At 43.0% G+C, this 20,307-nt stretch overlaps 1 protein-coding gene and 1 long non-coding RNA gene across 11 annotated transcripts in view; one reads left to right on the plus strand and one right to left on the minus strand.

Annotated features, from left to right (window-relative positions):
• Positions 1-709: 709 nt before the first annotated feature.
• The window catches only part of LOC127002471 (uncharacterized), a 139,814-nt gene continuing 120,216 nt past the window's right edge, over positions 710-20,307 (minus strand). For all 10 annotated transcript variants that reach the window (XM_050868464.1, XM_050868456.1, XM_050868461.1 and 7 more), the window contains 2 exons: positions 1,909-2,021; positions 710-1,696 (listed from right to left, as the gene is read on the minus strand). In XM_050868464.1, coding sequence (XP_050724421.1) covers positions 1,616-1,696; positions 1,909-2,021 — 194 coding nt within the window. In that variant the 3' untranslated portion in view covers positions 710-1,615. The remainder of the gene's footprint in view (positions 1,697-1,908; positions 2,022-20,307) is intronic.
• On the plus strand, positions 9,547-11,817 carry LOC127002472 (uncharacterized). The gene is made up of 3 exons (XR_007756293.1): positions 9,547-9,610; positions 9,911-10,156; positions 11,016-11,817. It is a non-coding gene; the product is annotated as an uncharacterized LOC127002472 (long non-coding RNA).

Genomic DNA, 20,307 nt, shown 5'->3' on the forward strand with positions numbered 1-20,307 from the left:
CCAGTGGCGGACGACTCTGTTCGAGGAAGGAAGTATGGAGGAGGGAGGGATGGGATGAGAGTTTTTATTCTTTTCGTTAATCTTTGTTCTCTCGTTCCATCTCATCCTTCCACATGCTCACTGCCACATATACTTCACTGCTCTGTTACTTAACTTTACTTTCAGATCATTTCACTTTACTTTCAGATTAAATAAGTTAACTTCCTCTGCATTGCGCCACGTAGGGCTACAGCAGACGCTTTTAAAATTAGGAACAGCAGACGCTTTTAAAATTAGGAACAGCAGACGCTTTTAAAATTAGGAACAGCAGACACATTATAAATTAGGAACAGCAGACGCATTATACATTATGAACAGCAGACACATTATACATTATGAACAGCAGACACATTATACATTATGAACAGCAGACACATTATACATTAGGAACAGCAGAAACATTACAAATTAGGAACAGCAGACACATTATAAATTAGGAACAGCAGACACATTATAAATTAGGAACAGCAGACACATTATAAATTAGGAACAGCAGACACATTATAAATTAGGAACAGCAGACACATTATAAATTAGGAACAGCAGACACATTATAAATTAGGAACAGCAGACACATTATAAATTAGGAACAGCTGACGCATTATAAATTAGGAACAGCTGACGCATTAAAAATTAGGATGAGTAATCACTTAAATTAACTTGAGAAACAAACAAAGATTAACATGATTCTGAGGGGAAGTAGGCACCCGTTTATTATATATATACATGTCTGTACATCATCAAGACCCCAAGACCCAGACCAAGCATTCCTAAACGTATACTATAGTCGCAGCACATGAGTCTGAGGTCTTCGTTATCGTGTTCTGGCAACTTGCCATTACACATGCACACACACATACAGCTACATAATCAGTGACCTAATTTTTTTTTTACAACAGAGGAGTGGCCGAAAGATAGAGAAGAGCTGTGTGGGTGGAGCCCCCCACACACGTGCGATGCATACTCCATACGAGGGCGGACAAGGCCCTTGTATATGGATAGCAGCGGTGCGGGGCAGAAGAACTGGAGGAGACGATACAGAACGCCCAACCTCGAGGAAGCTGATTTAGTGAGAGAAGAGATGAGAAGTTTCCAGTTAAGATTTTGAGTTAAGGATAGACCGAGGATATTTAGTTCTGAAGAATTATAAGGTGACACCTGAGTGTAGTTGAAGAATAGGGGATAGGTGTTTGGAAGATTGTGTCGAGTTGAAAGGTGGATAAATTGGGTTTTTGAGGCATTGAAGGACACAAAAACCCAAAGGTTCCTTTTATCCCAATCGGAGATGATAGCAAGGTCTGAGGTTAAGGATTCTGCAGCCTCAGTCTTATAAACTAAAACAGATTTTTACGACAATTTCAATAATATGATTAATACAGACAAATGTGCCCTATGCGTAGACTATCATATAACATCGTAGACGCCATGACGCCAGGTTGCCAGAGCACGATAATTCACACCTCAGTCTCGGGTGCCGCGACGAAAGTCAAGGCTGTTACACAGAGACAGCCTTGGCACAGCACCACTATAACTCCTCCTCCTCATCTCTCTCCTTTCCCTTCCCTCCTCTTCCTCCTCACTCAGGCTTAGTGATGCGGAAGACGAAGACGAGACCCTCCTTGCCACATAAATAGTTTGGGACGATGCGCCGCTCCACCTGAAGGAATTATGACCATCATCATCATCAGCAGCCTCTTATATATTTACCAACTTCCGACTTCAAATATGTCTCCTGGGGCTCAATAACTAGATTCATTTATATCTATCGTTAAAATAGTGAATTCCTGATGTTTCTTGGCAATAGTTAGGTGTCAAAAAACGGTATATACGATGCTCTGAGTACGATAATCTGGCAACGGTGCTCCCTACCTTCTTCCACTTCCCGTCCGCCTCCAGCTGGTCCATGTAAGGCTCCAGCTTGTCCTTGTAGGAAGGCACGGTCTGTAGGAACTCATGGCGCATCACGATGATCACGAAGCCTCCTGGAGTGCCGGAGAGGAGGAACTCAGTTAATCATTGGGGCATACGCTAGGGGGCGCGTCGTCTAGCCCACCCTAGGGAGACCGCCTCAAGGTTTACTCCAGGCAAATATGAAGTCTCTATGTAGGCTCTTTCCCATCCTAAACGGCGCCTAAGTCCGCCCGTTTGAAAGGCCTCTCGTAAAAGTTGCTGGGATTACCATGAACTGTTTTGCGATCCTATAGTAGGAGTAGGTAGGAAGAAACCTACCGAACGGGTGTGACCTATTCTCGGTGAGGATATATGGGAAGCGAGGAGGGTGCTGAAGCCACCTCATCACACTATGAGCATTTAATAGGATTAAATATCGCTTGCAGTATCCTAGTAGATGAGAGTTTACTTCCTCACTATCTTGATCTTGCAGAGGCACTCCTAAAATCTTTTGCCAATGGGTGTATTCACCTTTATGGGAGTGCCTTCATGGTATACAACGTTCACGCAATGTTGCACTTACCACTTGTGGCAAAAAGATTTGGAGCCCTTGACAATGTCAGTGCGTGGCCATTTGAAAGCTTTTTGGGCACACTCAAAAAACACGTAAAATCAGGTATTCGGCCCATCGTGTCTCTCAAGAGAGGGTGTCTCGAGCAGAACGCATGCCATGAGGGTAAGCACGATCTGATCGAGAATACATCTATTATATACACTACAAGACCTAACAACACCTACATAGACATGAATAAAAAAGAGTGCTACGACATAACTGAGATATGTCCTGGCAGATATGTGAAAGTTGATAAGTATTTGGACCCACAGCCGTATTTTTCAAAGCCAGTGTCATCAGACTTAATTGGCTGCTTTAAAGTAAAGCGTGGTCATAAAGCATACTTGACCTTATCTCTTAAGTATGCCAAAAGTTTGAGGCGTGGTATGAGAATTGATCTTGACTTACTTCCAGGCTTTCCAGATGATGAAGTATCTGTGATTATGGGCCTGTTTCATGAAAATACCGTCAAACACTCAGTTTAACCCTATTTCTCTAGTTAGTTAACATAAGAGACACACCAAACTGCCGTGACCAGTTACTGATTGAACATGTAGCTGTACCTTTATCTGACAAAACTCCTTATTGTTTCTTCGTTGCTAGTTTTCCGAGAATATTTACATGGGTTAAATGCCTCAGAAGTTTTCTTAATGATCAGTATGGCCATCAGTATAGCAAAAAGAAGTTGCTAGACATAAGTAAGGTTCTCTTTTTTTTCTCTTGTTAATATCAGTGTGAAGTTGATGTTTCCAGATCCCAGTGAGATGACGTGAAGGGAATGACGAAAGGATGTCAACAAGTCGACCCAAAGGAATCCAGCAAAAAAGAAAGGTGGCTATGAAACGACTACATACTGATGACAACTTTGACAGAAACACATCAACCAAGGTTAGTATAAGGTGCAAAGTAATAGTATTTTTCTTAAAAACTCTGCAACTAGTGTGGTTTCTTTACCTATTACGCTTGTGTGTGTATATATATATATATATATATATATATATATATATATATATATATATATATATATATATATATATATATATATATATATATATACATATTCGCTCACTGCTATATGTATGCGTCAAAGACGAATTCTTTAGTTAATATAATTAATTTAGTATTATTTTGCTATTGAACATATACGTATATATAGCTACCAGTATCGCAGCAGCTGCAATCCCACAATAACTTATATATGTGCTAGTGCATGATGTCCTGCTCTCCCACAGATATTCATGCAGCCCATCCGTCAAACTGTTCACTTTGCATAAATCCTTCTCCATTTACTTGACCATGAATACAGTTAGCCATTATTTTATACTGCACTGCCTTTTTATGCACTTATTTATTCCATCAACAATGAATTTACATTACATTTCAGCCTCGACTGGCAGTTTTTGACTTCATCAGAGAACGGCCAGCGAGCTGCATGGCTGTTTTGTCGAAGTGGATAGTCACAAAGAGATCACTAACAGCCTCTGAGAAAGAACTTCTTCAAGAGAGGAATACGAAGGAGGCGGCAACAACCGTGGTCTGCTGGTATCCTCCTGAAGACCATCCTGATTATAGGTAAGCTGTAATTTGGTTCATTAATAGTATATATATATATATATATATATATATATATATATATATATATATATATATATATATATATATATATATATATATATATACACACACACACACACACACACAAACACACACACACACACACACACATTCATTTATTGATAGTAATACAACGGCCAACCTTGTACATCACTGCCATTACTTGACCTTCTCTAATTGTACGTGATTCACTGTTCCCGCTAATTTAAAAATATAGTATTTATGAGCAGATAATAAACATAACACCACTCCTTCGTCCTTACAAACACTGTTGTAGTACGTACCTCTTTGTATTCTGATGTTTCTATTAACAAGTTTAATTCATTAGATTTGTGTTTGTTTTGCATTCTCATCTTTTTTTTTCCTTCAAATTTGTTTTTCTTAATTCAACTAACTACCTGTAGCACTGCTCTTAAAGTCTTTCCTTTACCCACCCAATTCAAGTGAATTCTAAAATCGCACTATTTGTTTTGCAGACGTATCTACACGCTGATGAAACATATTAGCGACAAAGGACCTCGATGGATGCCTCTACCAGGCACGTGTCATGGGTACTATGAAACCATGCAGCAATGTAACAACGTCATCTCCGCTCTTACCTTCAGCAGCGAGGATTCTTCAAACGAGGTGGCTCAGCTAAAAGCTAAAGGTGATGCATCCGCCGTAAAGGAGAGACAAGCAAAGGTCCCCCGGATTGAATCGATGGAAAAAACAAAATCAAATGCGGACGAACCAGAAAAGAGGCAAACAGGTATACGAGTCCAGGCCCCGCAACAGGCAGAATCGCAGCATATTGAAGAAACCACCCAACAACCAGATGGTGTCATAGGGGAAGGTGAAAGGGAGACCATCACAGGTACTCTATCCACCCAGGGTACAGAATCAAATGATTCTAATCAATGTGGGCTGGAAAGGGGGAGACTGCCTGATGATACATCCACAGCGACCACTATAAAAAAAAAGGCTGTTCACTTAACTCTGAGCCGTGGAGCCGAGCCTCATTTGTAACGAGGCCGCTGATTGGCTGGCTGGCTCTCTCGCTCACCCTGTGTTGAAAGGCTGCATACTGAATGCTCGCGTGGCACATGTCTATGTTTTATTCGTTATATCTTGTCTCATACACATAACAGACCATTTTTGTTGGTACCGTTGCACTCAGCAGTGAATGCAGAAGCTTCGATACTCAGGGAAAAACTATTACTAAGCAATAATAAAGAAGTTTTAGCGAGTTGAAGCGGAAATTTTCTTGCGATATCTTTATAACACTGTTTATTTATTATCATTTCCTGTGTAAATATTTAAAGGAATGCTGTTATAAACGATTGCGTTTCATAAAAGAATGTCTCCTGAACGGAATGCAATCATCAAATTATAGTTAGATGATAATATAAGCGGATTACTGAATTATTTATGAGCATGTGTCACTCGCCGGGAAGAGGGAGCAGCGAGGCAGCACGACACAAGGCTGTGTAGGGAGGTGAGGACGGGGGTAAGGAGAGCGCTGATTGGCTGGCGGCCTCTCTCACTCACCGTGTTGAGAGGCAGTGTATAATGGTATATGTTTATGTTTTATTCGTTATATCTTGTCTCATGTACGTGACAGATAATTTCTGTTGGTACCTTTAGACTCGGCAATGAATGGGGAACTTTCGATACTCAGGAAAAAGATAGCAATAAGCAACTATAAAGAAATTTTGGCGAGTTGAAGTGAAAGCTTTCTTCCGATATCTTTATAACGCTGTTTATTTATCATCATTTCCTGAATAAATATTCAAAGGTATGCTGCTATAAACTATTGCATTTCATTGAGGGATGTCTCCTGAACGCAATACAATTGTCAACTTATAGTTAGAAGGTAATGTAAGTGAATTACAAAATAATTTATGGGAAGGTATGACTCGCGGGAAAGGGCGAGCGGCGGAGTGCGGCCAGGCGGCAGACTCATGCTGCAGGTGAGGGGGAGGGGAGGCTCAGGCAGTGAAGACAGCACAGCAGTGAGGGGGGAAAGCAGAAAATATATAGGCCGGGTGTCCTGCATGCATTATTTATTATTTTACTTACTTGATTTTACTTATAGATACGATGCATCCTTTGGCACAACATGAAAGTAATGGTGCTAATCTGACGATTATTGACACTGGATTGATAGTTTTTCCTGTGGAACATATAGGTTATATAGCTACATGAAATAAAATCACGCCATGAACACTTTACCCCCCATTTCTTTTCTTAAATGCCTGGACGGTGTGGTATTGTGAGTAAAACAAAAAAAATGTGTGTAATATAGCCTACCTTGAACCGTGAAATTAGAAAATGCCTCAAAGCATGTCATGTCCCGCGTTTAGGAAATGCTACTTCTGAGAGAGAGAGAGAGAGAGAGAGAGAGAGAGAGAGAGAGAGAGAGAGAGAGAGAGAGAAGGTTAGGTATAGGTGAAGGAATTAAGTCACGGTGGGAGCATAATCCAGTTGTGACTGGATCAGGAATTAAGTCCAGTTGTGACTGGATCAAGGGTGGGTGGGGGGGGAAGAAGGATGGGCTAGACTGGAGTGAGACTGAGGGGCAACATCGACAGTTTTGACAAGGACTGCATCAGGAAGGAAATTTTATCTTTCTATGAAAGAGGAGAACTGCCAACTTTATCTGCCCTTCTTGAGAAAGTAAAGGAGGAGCCAGTGAATTACCATGGTGGAAAAACAACATTGTGGAAAATTGTGAGAGGGCTTGGATTTCGGCACAAAAAAGTGACAAGTGGCAGAGCTATTTTAATGGAGCGAGGTGACATTGTGGCACATAGAACTGAATACTTAAGACTGATTGAAAAAAATAGAAATTGCAGCCCCTCCACACGCAGACAAGAAGTGTACATTGATGAAACATGGGTAAACCAAAATGAATGTGTGCAACGATGCTGGACAGTGGCTGATGGATCAGTTGGACCGAAACTTAAAACTGGTAAAGGCTCAAGATTCATCGTGGTACACGCCGGAAGTGAAGAGGGTTTTGTTCAGGGTGCACTAATGCTGTTTCGGTCAAAGTTTGGTGCAAAAGGTGATTACCATGATTCCATGGACCATGAAAAATTCAAAAGGTGGTTTGAGGAGCAGCTGCTACCAAACATAAATGAAAGATCGCTAATAATCATGGACAACGCGTCTTACCACAGCAAAATTGAAAATAAAATTCCAACGTGCAGCAACAGGAAAAGTGAAATTGTTGAATGGCTTTCTGCTAATAACGTCCAACACGATCCATCAGTGTCAAAACAGAAACTAATACAAATAGCAAAACTAAACAAAGAAAAGCAGAGATACGTGATTGATGAAATAGCCCGTGCCAATGGACATCAAGTGCTGCGACTGCCACCTTATTACTGCCAGTTTAATCCAATAGAACTTATTTGGGCACAGGTAAAGAGTGACGTTCGGTCCAAAAACTCTAATTCAAATCAGTCCCTTAAAATTGTCGATGAACTTACAAGAGCGGCAATAAATAAAGTCACCAAGGAAGACTGGAAAAAGTGTATTGCTCATGTTAAGAAAATAGAGGATGAATACAGAAGTAAAGACATCGCTAGGGAACATCTTCTTGAAAACTTTGTAGTGAATATCGATGATGAGACCGATGAAACAAGCGAGGGAAGTGGTGATGAGTTTGTGTAACCTCTTTGTATGCTTGTGAACTCGACGACAGACGCAACACATAATTTCATCTTATTTTCCAGACAATCTTTTGACATGGTTTGACTTCTCTCTCTCTCTCTCTCAAGAAGGAAAGACGCAACAAATGTACTTGTTTAAGATTAAAGGATAAATATTGGATGAACATTGCCAAACAAAATATTTTCTTAGACTATATTACGTTTATGTGTAAATAAATGAGGAAGATGTAAATTTCGTTGTTTTCCTATATTCCTGTAAAGTAATATAAATGAAACCATTGTTGTAAAATGCCAATATAAAGCCTCAGCTATGGTAACTCTTGCCTTATATGTACCTATATCACATGAACCATATCCCACACAACCATGCTTTCCTTTAGAATTATGTAAAGTGGCACCTCCTTCCTAAAGCTGTGTGTGTGTGTGTGTGTGTGTGTGTGTGTGTGTGTGACCTCGCAAACCTTAGCGGGAAGAAGTCCTATCTTCATGGCGTGATTTTATTTCATGTAGCTATATAACCTATATGTTCCACAGGAAAAACTATCAATCCAGTGTCAATAATCGTCAGATTAGCACCATTACTTTCATGTTGTGCCAAAGGATGCATCGTATCTATAAGTAAAATCAAGTAAGTAAAATAATAAATAATGCATGCAGGACACCCGGCCTATATATTTTCTGCTTTCCCCCCTCACTGCTGTGCTGTCTTCACTGCCTGAGCCTCCCCTCCCCCTCACCTGCAGCATGAGTCTGCCGCCTGGCCGGCCGCACTCCGCCGCTCGCCCTTTCCCGAGAGTCATACCTTCTCATAAATTATTTTGTAATTCACTTACATTACCTTCTAACTATAAGTTGACAATTGTATTGCGTTCAGGAGACATCCCTCAATGAAATGCAATAGTTTATAGCAGCATACCTTTGAATATTTATTCAGGAAATGATGATAAATAAACAGCGTTATAAAGATATCGGAAGAAAGCTTTCACTTCAACTCGCCAAAATTTCTTTATAGTTGCTTATTGCTATCTTTTTCCTGAGTATCGAAAGTTCCCCATTCATTGCCGAGTCTAAAGGTACCAACAGAAATTATCTGTCACGTACATGAGACAAGATATAACGAATAAAACATAAACATATACCATTATACACTGCCTCTCAACACGGTGAGTGAGAGAGGCCGCCAATAATCAGCGCTCTCCTTACCCCATCCTCACCTCCCTACACAGCCTTGTGTCGTGCTGCCTCGCTGCTCCCTCTTCCCGGCGAGTGACACATGCTCATAAATAATTCAGTAATCCGCTTATATTATCATCTAACTATAATTTGATGATTGCATTCCGTTCAGGAGACAATCTATAAAGAAACTCAATCGTTTATAACAGCATTCCTTTAAATATTTACACAGGAAATGATAATAAATAAACAGTGTTATAAAGATATCGCAAGAAAATTTCCGCTTCAACTCGCTAAAACTTCTTTATTATTGCTTAGTAATAGTTTTTCCCTGAGTATCGAAGCTTCTGCATTCACTGCTGAGTGCAACGGTACCAACAAAAATGGTCTGTTATGTGTATGAGACAAGATATAACGAATAAAACATAGACATGTGCCACGCGAGCATTCATTATGCAGCCTTTCAACACAGGGTGAGCGAGAGAGCCAGCCAGCCAATCAGCGGCCTCGTTACAAATGAGGCTCGGCTCCACGGCTCAGAGTTAAGTGAACAGCCTTTAGCCAGTGTGTGCCAGCCTCACCACAGCTTGCTCGGAATGACGATGAAGGATCCTCACAAGCAGTGAGTATATTGGAATATTTTGCAATTGTAGATTTTTCTAATTATTGTCAAAATATGATAGTCTATACTAGTCTAAAGTAACGTATAGCTATACGTGTGTGTGTGTGTGTGTGTGTGTGTGTGTGTGTGTGTGTGTGTGATTCACCAAGTCTGCTGCAGCCTTTGTCGAAAGAGCCAGACACCACCCTACGGGCTATAACGTCTTACTGTAAAGAAAAAAGACATGATAAAATTATTTTATCTTACTTTTAAAAAAATTTCTTCAGGTAACAGTGAATGAAACCCTTTTTCTTTTTTTAGGGTCTCTCTCAGGATCACCAACTCCTCACCAATGAAACTCCTGACAGTACTCTCTCAAAGAAGGTGGATCGCATGCAGAACACGCTGGACACAATATACGAGATGCTAAAACGTGTCATCCCAGCACCCGGAGAGAGGGCGACTGAGGGGGAAAAATTTGTCCCCGATGGATTTGTCCCTGCGCTGCCCAGTGATCCCTACGAGATTCTTGCATACTTCGGCTTCCCAGCTGATTCGGTTGAGAGAGTAAGTTACCTATTTATCAGTTATTCTAATTTTGCTTTAAATAAAATTTTATTCCAGTACATGCTTTTCTTAATATAGTAAGCCATCACATTGGGTAATGAATTAAGACACTCTAGATTCACATGACACTAAGTTTTACAGAAACTATTTATTCAGTAGGTTTCTTTTTTGATCTATAGTAAGAAGGTCGGGGACAAAAGTAATTATGATAATCTAATATTAGATAAAAAGTATATTTTGGATGACAGCAGTTTAACAATCGTTCCTTTTTCTGCTACGGTAATAACAACTTCAGCGGAAAATAACTCTTGATAGATTTACCGTGGTTTCAGTAATTTTACTGTTTATTGTACAAAACTTCATTATTTTTTTCATATCATGTGCAGTGGCCAATGGCAAAATAAGAGGTAAAAAAAGCCCGCCAGATGCCACCCCCAAAAGTAGCTGAAATTATTTCAATTATTCACCGTAGTGTAGTGCGTTAGCGCACTGCTCTCTCTCAAGAAGCCGCGGACCTCTTCAGTATGGATTCGAATCTGGGTTGGGGCATGACCTATACCCAGCAATTCATCCTCCCTTTATGTTCTCATCGATATATGGGTACCTGGGTAAACATTGCTGTTTCCTGGGGAAGGTATATAATACCATCTAACTCTGGCAGATTGCCCGGATATCATCTTGTCCTTAAATTGTTTCCTGGTTAATGTTCATGTCGACATCACATATCCACCATAGGTTCAAAGTCCGAAGGACCCAAAAATGAGCACCAAAGCAACGAGTAGCCACCCACCCCCTTTACTTTAAACTTTACTTATTATAGAGATGCATGCAATTAAATCTCTCCCTTTATGTTTTGCAGATCTTGGCTAAACACTCACACTTCTTCGATGGGAAGGCCAACACTGAGCCACACAAATCCCACAGGATGGCACTGAGGAAGGCCTTTTTGCAACTGTGCTCCAAGCCAAATGCTGGGACGAAGCGTGGCTTGACACATTGCATTCGACAGCTTATCCACAAGTTAGCCCCCAGAAGTGTCTGGGTGCACTACTGTCTCAAGGGGCACTCGCCAAGAAAACGTAGCATGGAAGACGAACTTCATCGCTTCGTCAGAATCATCATGGTAGTTGTGATGAAGATTTGGGGGGTGGACGAGAATGTCGCCTCCACACACCTTGCCGAGGCGTTGCGGAAAGAAAGCGACCGAGCTGGCTTCCGTTTAACGCCTCGGGCAAAGAAAACACGAGGTGGACGAAATGGTGAACCAAACGCTGTTACAGACAACATACGTGATGACATTGCTATTGCCTCAAACAGCACAGATACCACTATATCTAGAGGTTCTCCAAGTAATTTAGATAAGGGCCCATGTGACTCAGATGGAGACGTAGACAGTATTGTAGCAAACAGTGACAGCGACAGGAGTGGTGTATCGGATGCAAACTCGACGCTTTCTGATGATGAATAAATGTATTAAGTCCTAATGTATCAGTAATCTCGGGTACTGCAATGACATAATGTTTAATTCTTCCTTATTCACATATTTCTCACTTCCTCTGCCTCTTTTTTTCTTTTACTAACACATTCTATATAACTAACATACTAACCGCCAGTATCGCTCTGGCATACTAACGTTCATACTAACCTTTAATGGCATCTATGTCAATCCAGTTATAGCGATGTTGTGTAATTTCTAGTATGGTAAAGTTACTGCATCTTTTGTGACAATAAAGAAAAATATAGTTTTAATCAGTTTCAATTCAATAATTATCAAAGTGAGCTAGATATTATTATTATTATTATTATTATTATTATTATTATTATTATTATTATTATTATTATTATTATTATTTGCATTATGTCAACAAACTTTGTAGCATGACTGCAACTGGAATTGGTGTCTAACCTTTAAGAGGTCTCATCAATATAAAACTTTAGTTGATAAAGTATTCCCATTATGAAATAAACTATAAGTGAAATATTTTACTTTTGTTATATTTTAAGTGGAATATCTTATACTTTATTTTATTTACGGATGTAGTGGATGAGCTTCTAGTGATTGGAATACAAATACCAGTTGTAAGTTAAATGTTATAGACTAACAACCTAAAAACATAGATTATGATTTACACAGACTACATGCTGAAATTATAGCTTACACAGTAAAAAATTAAAATAAATTACACGGTTAGCCTAGACCTTGACTGATCAGGGATTAGTGGATATTGCGGATATTCCAGACAAAGGCGGATGTACCGGATCCTAGACGGATCCGTCATCAGGCGGACGTTGAGGCAGCTAGGTGGAAACATACGCATACGGCTGTTGTGGACGCTAGAAGGATCCGGGAACAGGCGGATAGTGCGGCCGCTAGGCGGATTCAGACTCAGGAGGATATTCCGGATTCTAGACGGATTAAGAGACAGGCGGACATTGTGGACAAAGGATGGATAATGTGGACAAAAAAAGGTCCCGTCCGTACCGTCCACATTTGTCGAATCATGTCCGCACAGGAGGACAAACCGGATGTATGAAGGATATCCATCGGACATCCGTTTGTCGGCAGGGTCACTAACCGTTTCCCTTTTGTCTCATCAACACCAGAGAGCAGTTCAGCATGCTCTCTAAAGACAGTTCCTCTCTCTTTCTACACCACACTACATTCACACAACACACACACCTTGAAACCTTGAACCTCCTCCTTATCAATTTCTGCAACATTCGTGGTCTTCGTTCTAATTTTCATACTGTGGAAACCATCTCTCCTCCTCTAAACCTTATTTTCTCTTCCTCACCGAAACACAGGTTACTGAGGCTACTGACAGCAACTTCTACTCTGTTCCCTCCTACTATCTCTATCCTAAATTTTAATCCTAAGCTGGATGTTGCGCCTACGTGTGCAACGACATCACTTGCTCTCGTGCCTACGACCTTGACTCTTCTGAATTTTCCACCATCTGGCTAAGACTTTATTGTCATTCTATTACTAAATACATCTGTGCTGTTTATCTCTCACCTAACTCTACTAACTATGTAAAATTCTTTGACTATTTGAATTCTAAAGTGGAGCACATCTTGACTCACTCTCCCTTCGCTGAAATCTCCATCATGGGTGATTTGAATGTTCACCACCAGCTTTGGCTCTCATCCTCTTTCACAGACCAGCCTGGTCAACAAGCCTACAACTTTACTCTCCTCAACGACCTAGAGCAGTTGGTTCAGCACCCTACACGTATTCCCGACCGTTTTGGAGACAGGCCCAACATTCTAGACCTCTTCCTTACCTCTAATCCTTTTGCTTACTCTGTCAAACTGTTCTCTCCGTTGGGTTCCTCCGACCATAACCTTATTTCTGTTTCCTGTCCTATCGCTCCTGTACATCCTCTGGACCCACCGAAGAGGCGATGCTTCTGGCATTTTGCTTCAGCTCGGTGGGACGACCTTGTTATAGTAATTGTAGTATATCAATGGAAAAAAAAACACGACAGATAGATCACGCCACCTTGTAGGAATGTCAGCTGTCAGTGTTTACCATCTCAGTTTGTATACAAAGCATTTCATCAAGCTTAGAGGTCACCTTGACATACGTGACCAATTGTAACTTCATTATTTTCCACTCTGTAACTCGTCACTCCTTCGAGAGAGCTCGCACGACACACACCTAGCGTCTCGTCTCTCTCACCCACGCTACGCTGTATCTTAGGTTAATAATATATTTCTTCTAAGACAGCAAGAGTTTCCCTTCACGCCCGCAAGTCCCCGCAACCAAGCGTTCACCGGTGGCAGACGGTGTCCCAACGCCAGGCCCTTCGCTACCTAGTTCTCCTACAAGAGCTCCAAGCCACAAGAACTCACCAACAAATCCGGGGACAGGCGTAGAAGGAAGGAAGGAGTCAAAATCCCTGCTACAGGCCAACTACAGGCCTACGCACTTCTACAAGCTCTCTACAGGCCAACAACCAGCCACTCCCAGCTCACTCCAAGCCCTCCGTGGTACGCAGAAGGAGGCACTCCCCGCAGAGCTCTGGCTCCAAGCAACACAGCAACACCGCCGCTGCCTGGAGCATCGGCCCAAACCTCTTCCGGCAAACAGTCAACCAGGGCAAACGCGGACATCTCCCGGTGACTGCAAGCAGTACCCACCACCGTTACTACAAGGCGCCTTCTTAAGAGGGTACACACCCAGGTTGCCATATCTACAACCGCTGCCCCCACAACTCTCAAAATAACAAGAGCATCGCAGCCGTCCTACGTCTGGCAGCAGTGTTCCGGCGCCCGCCCTGCCACGCACCTGCCCGACTATATCGTCAGCAGTTTCCAGCAGCCATTACGGGGGTCAGTCTCCATGCCATCAGTCAACCTTCCACGCGCTCCTGCCGCGGCCAAGGTCTTCCAACGCAACTCCATAGGCTCCAGGTACCCCATGAGCGACGACATCCTTCGTCACCAGCTCTACGTCAGCTGAATATTCTCGGTATTGTACCTGTTCCAAATATTTTCACAAGTGCAAACTCAGCAAAATTGCATCAGAGGCACGACTCTTTTATTTATGTGTATCTAACACTGTTAATCAGTCGTAATTGTGAGAGTAACGATCATTTGCATACGGTATTGATCCTTCTTGTTGTCTGTTAGCGGTAAAACGGTGATTTCCCTGCTCTAATTCAAACTTCCTCAGTGTGCCCTTGCTCAGTTTTCTCTTCGCCGTTCGGGAGAGACCCGCACTTTAAGGGCATGCTCACTTATTTCTCCTAACCAAATAACGGCTGCGTTATTGGGTCATTATTTCATATAACCATAACATTATAACATTACATTATAACCTGACATTATAACCTTAACTTTCTATTACGTCTAACGGCCACCTTGCTTACCATCCCTTCTTGTTTTTAGGGGTACGGCGAAAACTTTTAACTCAGACGCGTTACGTTAATATTTACAGCAATTAAAATATGCTCATATATTGTAACTGATTTAAGCCATAATATGAACAAAGATACTCTCGCTAAACTCGGTGACACCTTTAAACAGTTAACGAGTCCCTCAGGTAAGGAGGAAGTGGAACACGGTTCAGGCACCAATGATCTTAATGTTGTAAATTTACGTTCAGGTACTGAGTATTCCTCAATTCCAAACAGGGACCCTTCACCTCCGGGTTCTTCGGGATACTTAACCCCCACTCAACCGGTCACAATGCCTACCAATCCACCCCCCCCCCCCCTCCACTGATTCGGGTCATTCCAACTCACGGCAGTTTTCGACAGTTCTCCGGCAGCGAGTCAGATTATTCGGCGAGACAGTTCCTAGATCTATGTGAGTCTGCCATCGTAAATTCCTCCATTACGGAAGATCATGATAAAATTGCATTCATTCGGTCCGGGTTACTACCAGGCTCTCGGGCACTAAATTTGATGCAGTCCTCAGCGTTTGCTTCGGTGGACATTGGGGTAAATTATGAGATTTTTAAAAGGAATTTCATAAAAATCTTCGGAGGCGGGAGTAAACCAAGCTTCGTTAGACAGAGCGCACACACGGTTGAGCCCCTCCAAAAAAAAATCCTCAACAAAGCCGATTTGGGACGCCATGACTGAGGCAAATCAGCTGGCGGTTGACTGTGTCAAAAGTCTAGAAGACGCGCAATGGCTCTCAGGGGGCAGTATGCAAAAACATCAGGTGAAGACAGTCTTCGAGTTGCTTTTTTACTTATTTCATATTTCAGAGAAGAACCGCCGTTCTGCCCTTCCCTTGACCTTCAAACCGGGCGGGAAGTTGGTTGACTTCGTCTCAGAGTTAGAAGTCAAGGTTCAAGAACACACTCACCATCAACCCCTCGCAACTGCCGCAGCATTGCAGGCACAAAGTAAGGCATCTCTCACCTGTAGTTTTTGCAAACAATCAGAACATTCCGAGAATTCTTGCTTCGCGAAACGTAGGGACTCAACACACTCAAGAGAGGGATCTGATAGGAGATCAGGAGGTTACAGGGGTGGCCATCAGTCATCACACCGGAACCCTAGGCCAAACCATCAGCGGAAGGCTGCCTTTTGCCATGTCCACGGGAATTGTTTTCATGATTCAGACAGTTGTTATGCAATACAAAAGGCCAAGGAGGAACAGAAGAACAAGTCCTCGGCGGACAGTAAACCACACTCCTCCTCTTCTCAGAATAAAAAGGCATGACTTTGTGACAGCCCCAAGGCGTACATCCAAGTATCCCATAAGGACGATACTAATTGGGAGCAACTTGACTCAGTCACTGCTGCCTTGGGACGGACAAGCATAATTGCCCTCCCTTGCAAGGTGGGCAAAATTTCACTCACCTTAGCGGTAGACACAGGTGCAACAGTCAATGTAATCTCAGACTCCGCTTACAGGTCACTGACACGACAGGCGAGAGGGGGAAATTGGCCGCTCCAAGAGAACGACCTGAATGTGGAAGGCGTGACAGGCACCACTTTGGGAATCCTTGGGCGAGTACCACTAACAGTCAGCTTACATGAAAAGGTATGTTCCTTTCGAGATTTCTTTTATGTATCTAGCAGGTTTGCCTTACCTGTGGATGGGATCTTAGGATTAAACGCCATGAAAGACCTGCACATAACCATAAACCCTGAAAGCAACGCGATCGTGTATCAAGGACGACGCATACAGGGGATGGTAAATCCATCGCCTATGTCACCTGTAATCCCGCCCTCAGAGGAAAATGACCAACCACCACAGACTCAGGGTCTCCCACCGCCCAAGTGTCACCTCTTACGGTCAAACCACACGAAAACATTACAGACTTGTGGCGGACAGTAACGGCAGTCGTAGAAGGTCCTCAAGTAGTTCCGGATCGTGCTGCAAAACTTGTTAAAATCCGGTTACCTAACGCTCCTCCAACGGGCAGTGATGTGTGTATCGACGGAGCACCACACATACACCGGGTGACGGTGGAGGTAACTCTCGCGATAGTCAAAGAGGGAGGTATTGCAGAGGCATTGGCAATAAACACGTCAGGATCCCCTGTATCCTTAAAACACGGGGTTAGATTATGCCAGTGTCTAGTGTATGGGAAAAATGTAGCCCCGGAACCAGCTGCATACCCTTAAGCCCAAGTCTCAGGCATAACCTCGGCGTGTCAGGCTTCTCCTGAACAAGACAGCTAATTTAGAGGCATTCCTAAAAGTTGCACACAATTCCGAAATTAAGCCAACCTTAGTCCGGCTGCTGGAACATTATAGGGGGGCGCTTGCTCTACCAGGCGAGCCGCTTGGAGTTACGCAGTGTGCTGAACACAGTCACATTAAGTTAAAACCCAATACCAATCCTGTATATATCAATGCATACAAGCTCCCCCCACAGTCAGAGGGAAGTAGTGCAGCAACTTATATCTGATATGTTAGAACAGGGTGTCATCAAAGAATCGAACTCCCCGTGGAATTCACCCTTGTTTCTGGTTCCAAAGAAAGACGGTTCTTATCGTCCTGTGATTGATTTCCGGCGTGTGAACAACGCGACCGTGGATGATCATTTTCCGTTTCCCGTTCTTAGAGATCTTCTCATGTGTCTCGGTAGAGGAAATAAAGTCTTTACGAGTCTTGATCTGGTCAGTGGCTACTGGCAACTGCCTATGGCCCCCGAGTCCCGTGAAATAACGACTTTCAGAACGCCTCATGGACACTATGAGTGGACGATGATTCCGTTCGGGCTCAAAGGAGCTCCCTTGACCTTCCAAAGGACAATGAACAGTATTTTTGGTGACTTGCTGGGCAACTGTTTATGTGTATTTAGACGACATCATTATAGCAAGTAAAGACGTGCATGCACACATGGCAACACTAAAAGCAGTCCTACACAGACTTCAAGAGGTCGGATTAAAGCTCAAACTCACCAAATGTGAATTCTTAAAGCCTCGGATCAAGTTCTTGGGGCATGTCGTGGACGAATTCGGCATCCACACAGTGGACGACAAAATAAAGGCTATTGCCGAGTTCCCTCAGCCAACGTCTGCGGACAAGGTACGGTCTTTCTTGGGCGTCGCAGGTTATTACCGGCCTTTCATAATGGACTTCGCAACACGCGCGAGTCCCCTAACCCATCTTTTAAAGAAAGACGTACCATTTCAGTGCCTCCCAGCTCAACAAACGAGTTTTGAGGATTTAAAGAAAGCGCTTACACAGGCTCCGGTCCTTGTCTTTCCGGATTTCAAGGACCCCTTTCAGCTTTGTACCGACGCTTCGGCTAGTGGACTAAGAGCCGCTCTGATGCAAACAGATAAGTCCGGCAAAAAGCATGTGATAGCGTTCGCCAGTCGAGTACTTACAGCTCCGGAAAAGAACTATCCTGTTACCCACCTAGAGGCTCTTGCCATTGTGTGGGCTCTGAAGCATTTTCGTGACATAGTGATGGGGTACAAAATTGTGGTGTATACAGACCACGCGGCCATAACTGATCTTTTCAAGGGAAAAAACCTACACGGTCGTCTGGCAAGATGGTTCTTAACGATCCAAGCATACAATCCGGAGATAAAATATATCATCGGGAAAACAAATGTGGTCGCAGATGCCTTATCTCGGAATATTCCGATAGGCGCGATTACCACCCCAGAGGTCATCCACAACTTCACTTCACCTGAGCTACACACAGCTTAGCGAGACCACCCTGTGTGGAAGAGGTTAATTTACGCCCTAGAGTCGGGATACGAATCAAACCTTCCTGAATTGCCAGTTCCCTTTTCACAATTCTTCCTATCAGAGGACAACCTCCTTTGTAGATCATGGCCAACCAAACCGGTACCTATAGACCAACTGGTCATCCCAGACAAATACGTCCCCGTGACGCTTAAGCTGGTCGATAACACACCCACTGCGGGTCACCCAGGAAGAGACAAGACGCTATATGTCACCAGACGAAAATTCTACTGGTCCACATTACGGGTTGATGTAGAAAAAACATGTCGCACATTGCGTCGTTTGTGCTAAACACAAGGGGTCCGTCAAAGGGCCAGCACCTATGTTGCAATACCCAGTATCAGAGGCGTCATGGGATGTTGTTAATATAGACTTATTACAGCTCCCCCGGAGCCAACATGGTTCGCGCTACTTATTGGTGTGCGTCGACCAGTTCTCTAGGTTTCTAGTTCTAGCGCCTCTCAAGGACAAGACAGCCACACGCGTGGCCCATGCCCTCGTGACTCACGTGTTGTGTCCACATTCGTCTCCTCGAATTCTTTTGAGTGACAATGGCACCGAGTTTAGGAACACAGTATTGAGCGAAATATGCGCTCAGTTAAAATCACGCAATCCTTCATCACAGCTTACCATCCAGCTGCTAATGGGTTGGCGGAGAGGGCTAATAGGAAAATCTTACAGGTCCTCAGGCCTATCGTGAACGATCTCCACGATAACTGGGAGGATTGGCTATCGCATATAGCCGCTTCCATAAATACGTAGGTAAACGACTCTACGGGGAAGTCTCCCTACCACATCTTACATGGGGTGGAGAAACGTCTTTCGTACGACTTCCTAAGAAAACCACACCAACCTTTCTATAACATTGATAAGTACGCGCAACAGCAGATGCATATGTTTTCCAAGATACACTCCGAGGTTAGGTGTACGTTAAACGCTATAAAGGTTGAAATGATGTCAAAACAAAACCAACAGGCCGTCCCGGTGGAATTAAAAGAGGGTGACACAGTCATGATTAAGCAAGCGGAAAGGAGTTCAAAACTGGGGGTAAAATTTGAGGGTCCTTACCGTGTTGTTCGGAATGTCAGGGGAAATAATAGGTTCGAGGTTCTTGAGTCAAATAGTGGAGTTAGTCTAGAAGTTCACAGTGATCGTCTGAAAGTAATTCCTTCACCCTTGGACCTTGATATTGGTAATTCCCCCTCAGAGTCAAATGTTCAACAAGATAATCCCAACACCCATAGCTATAAATTGAGACCACGAATTTAAATACTTCATTCCCACCACTTTCAGATCATGATGTTGCGTTTTGTGATCATCTTGTTGTACCTCGGCTCCCTGCTTGCAACGACACCCATCCACCTGAAGCCTGGCGCCCTCACGGCACACACAGGAGAGGTCTTCCTCATAGAAGATGTGCTCCTCGTAAAATATCCATATACTTCCTTGACCAACACCACAGACACAATCGGGATAGTC

This window comes from Eriocheir sinensis, chromosome 23 (assembly GCF_024679095.1).
Source record: "Eriocheir sinensis breed Jianghai 21 chromosome 23, ASM2467909v1, whole genome shotgun sequence".
Lineage (NCBI taxonomy): Eukaryota > Metazoa > Arthropoda > Malacostraca > Decapoda > Varunidae > Eriocheir > Eriocheir sinensis.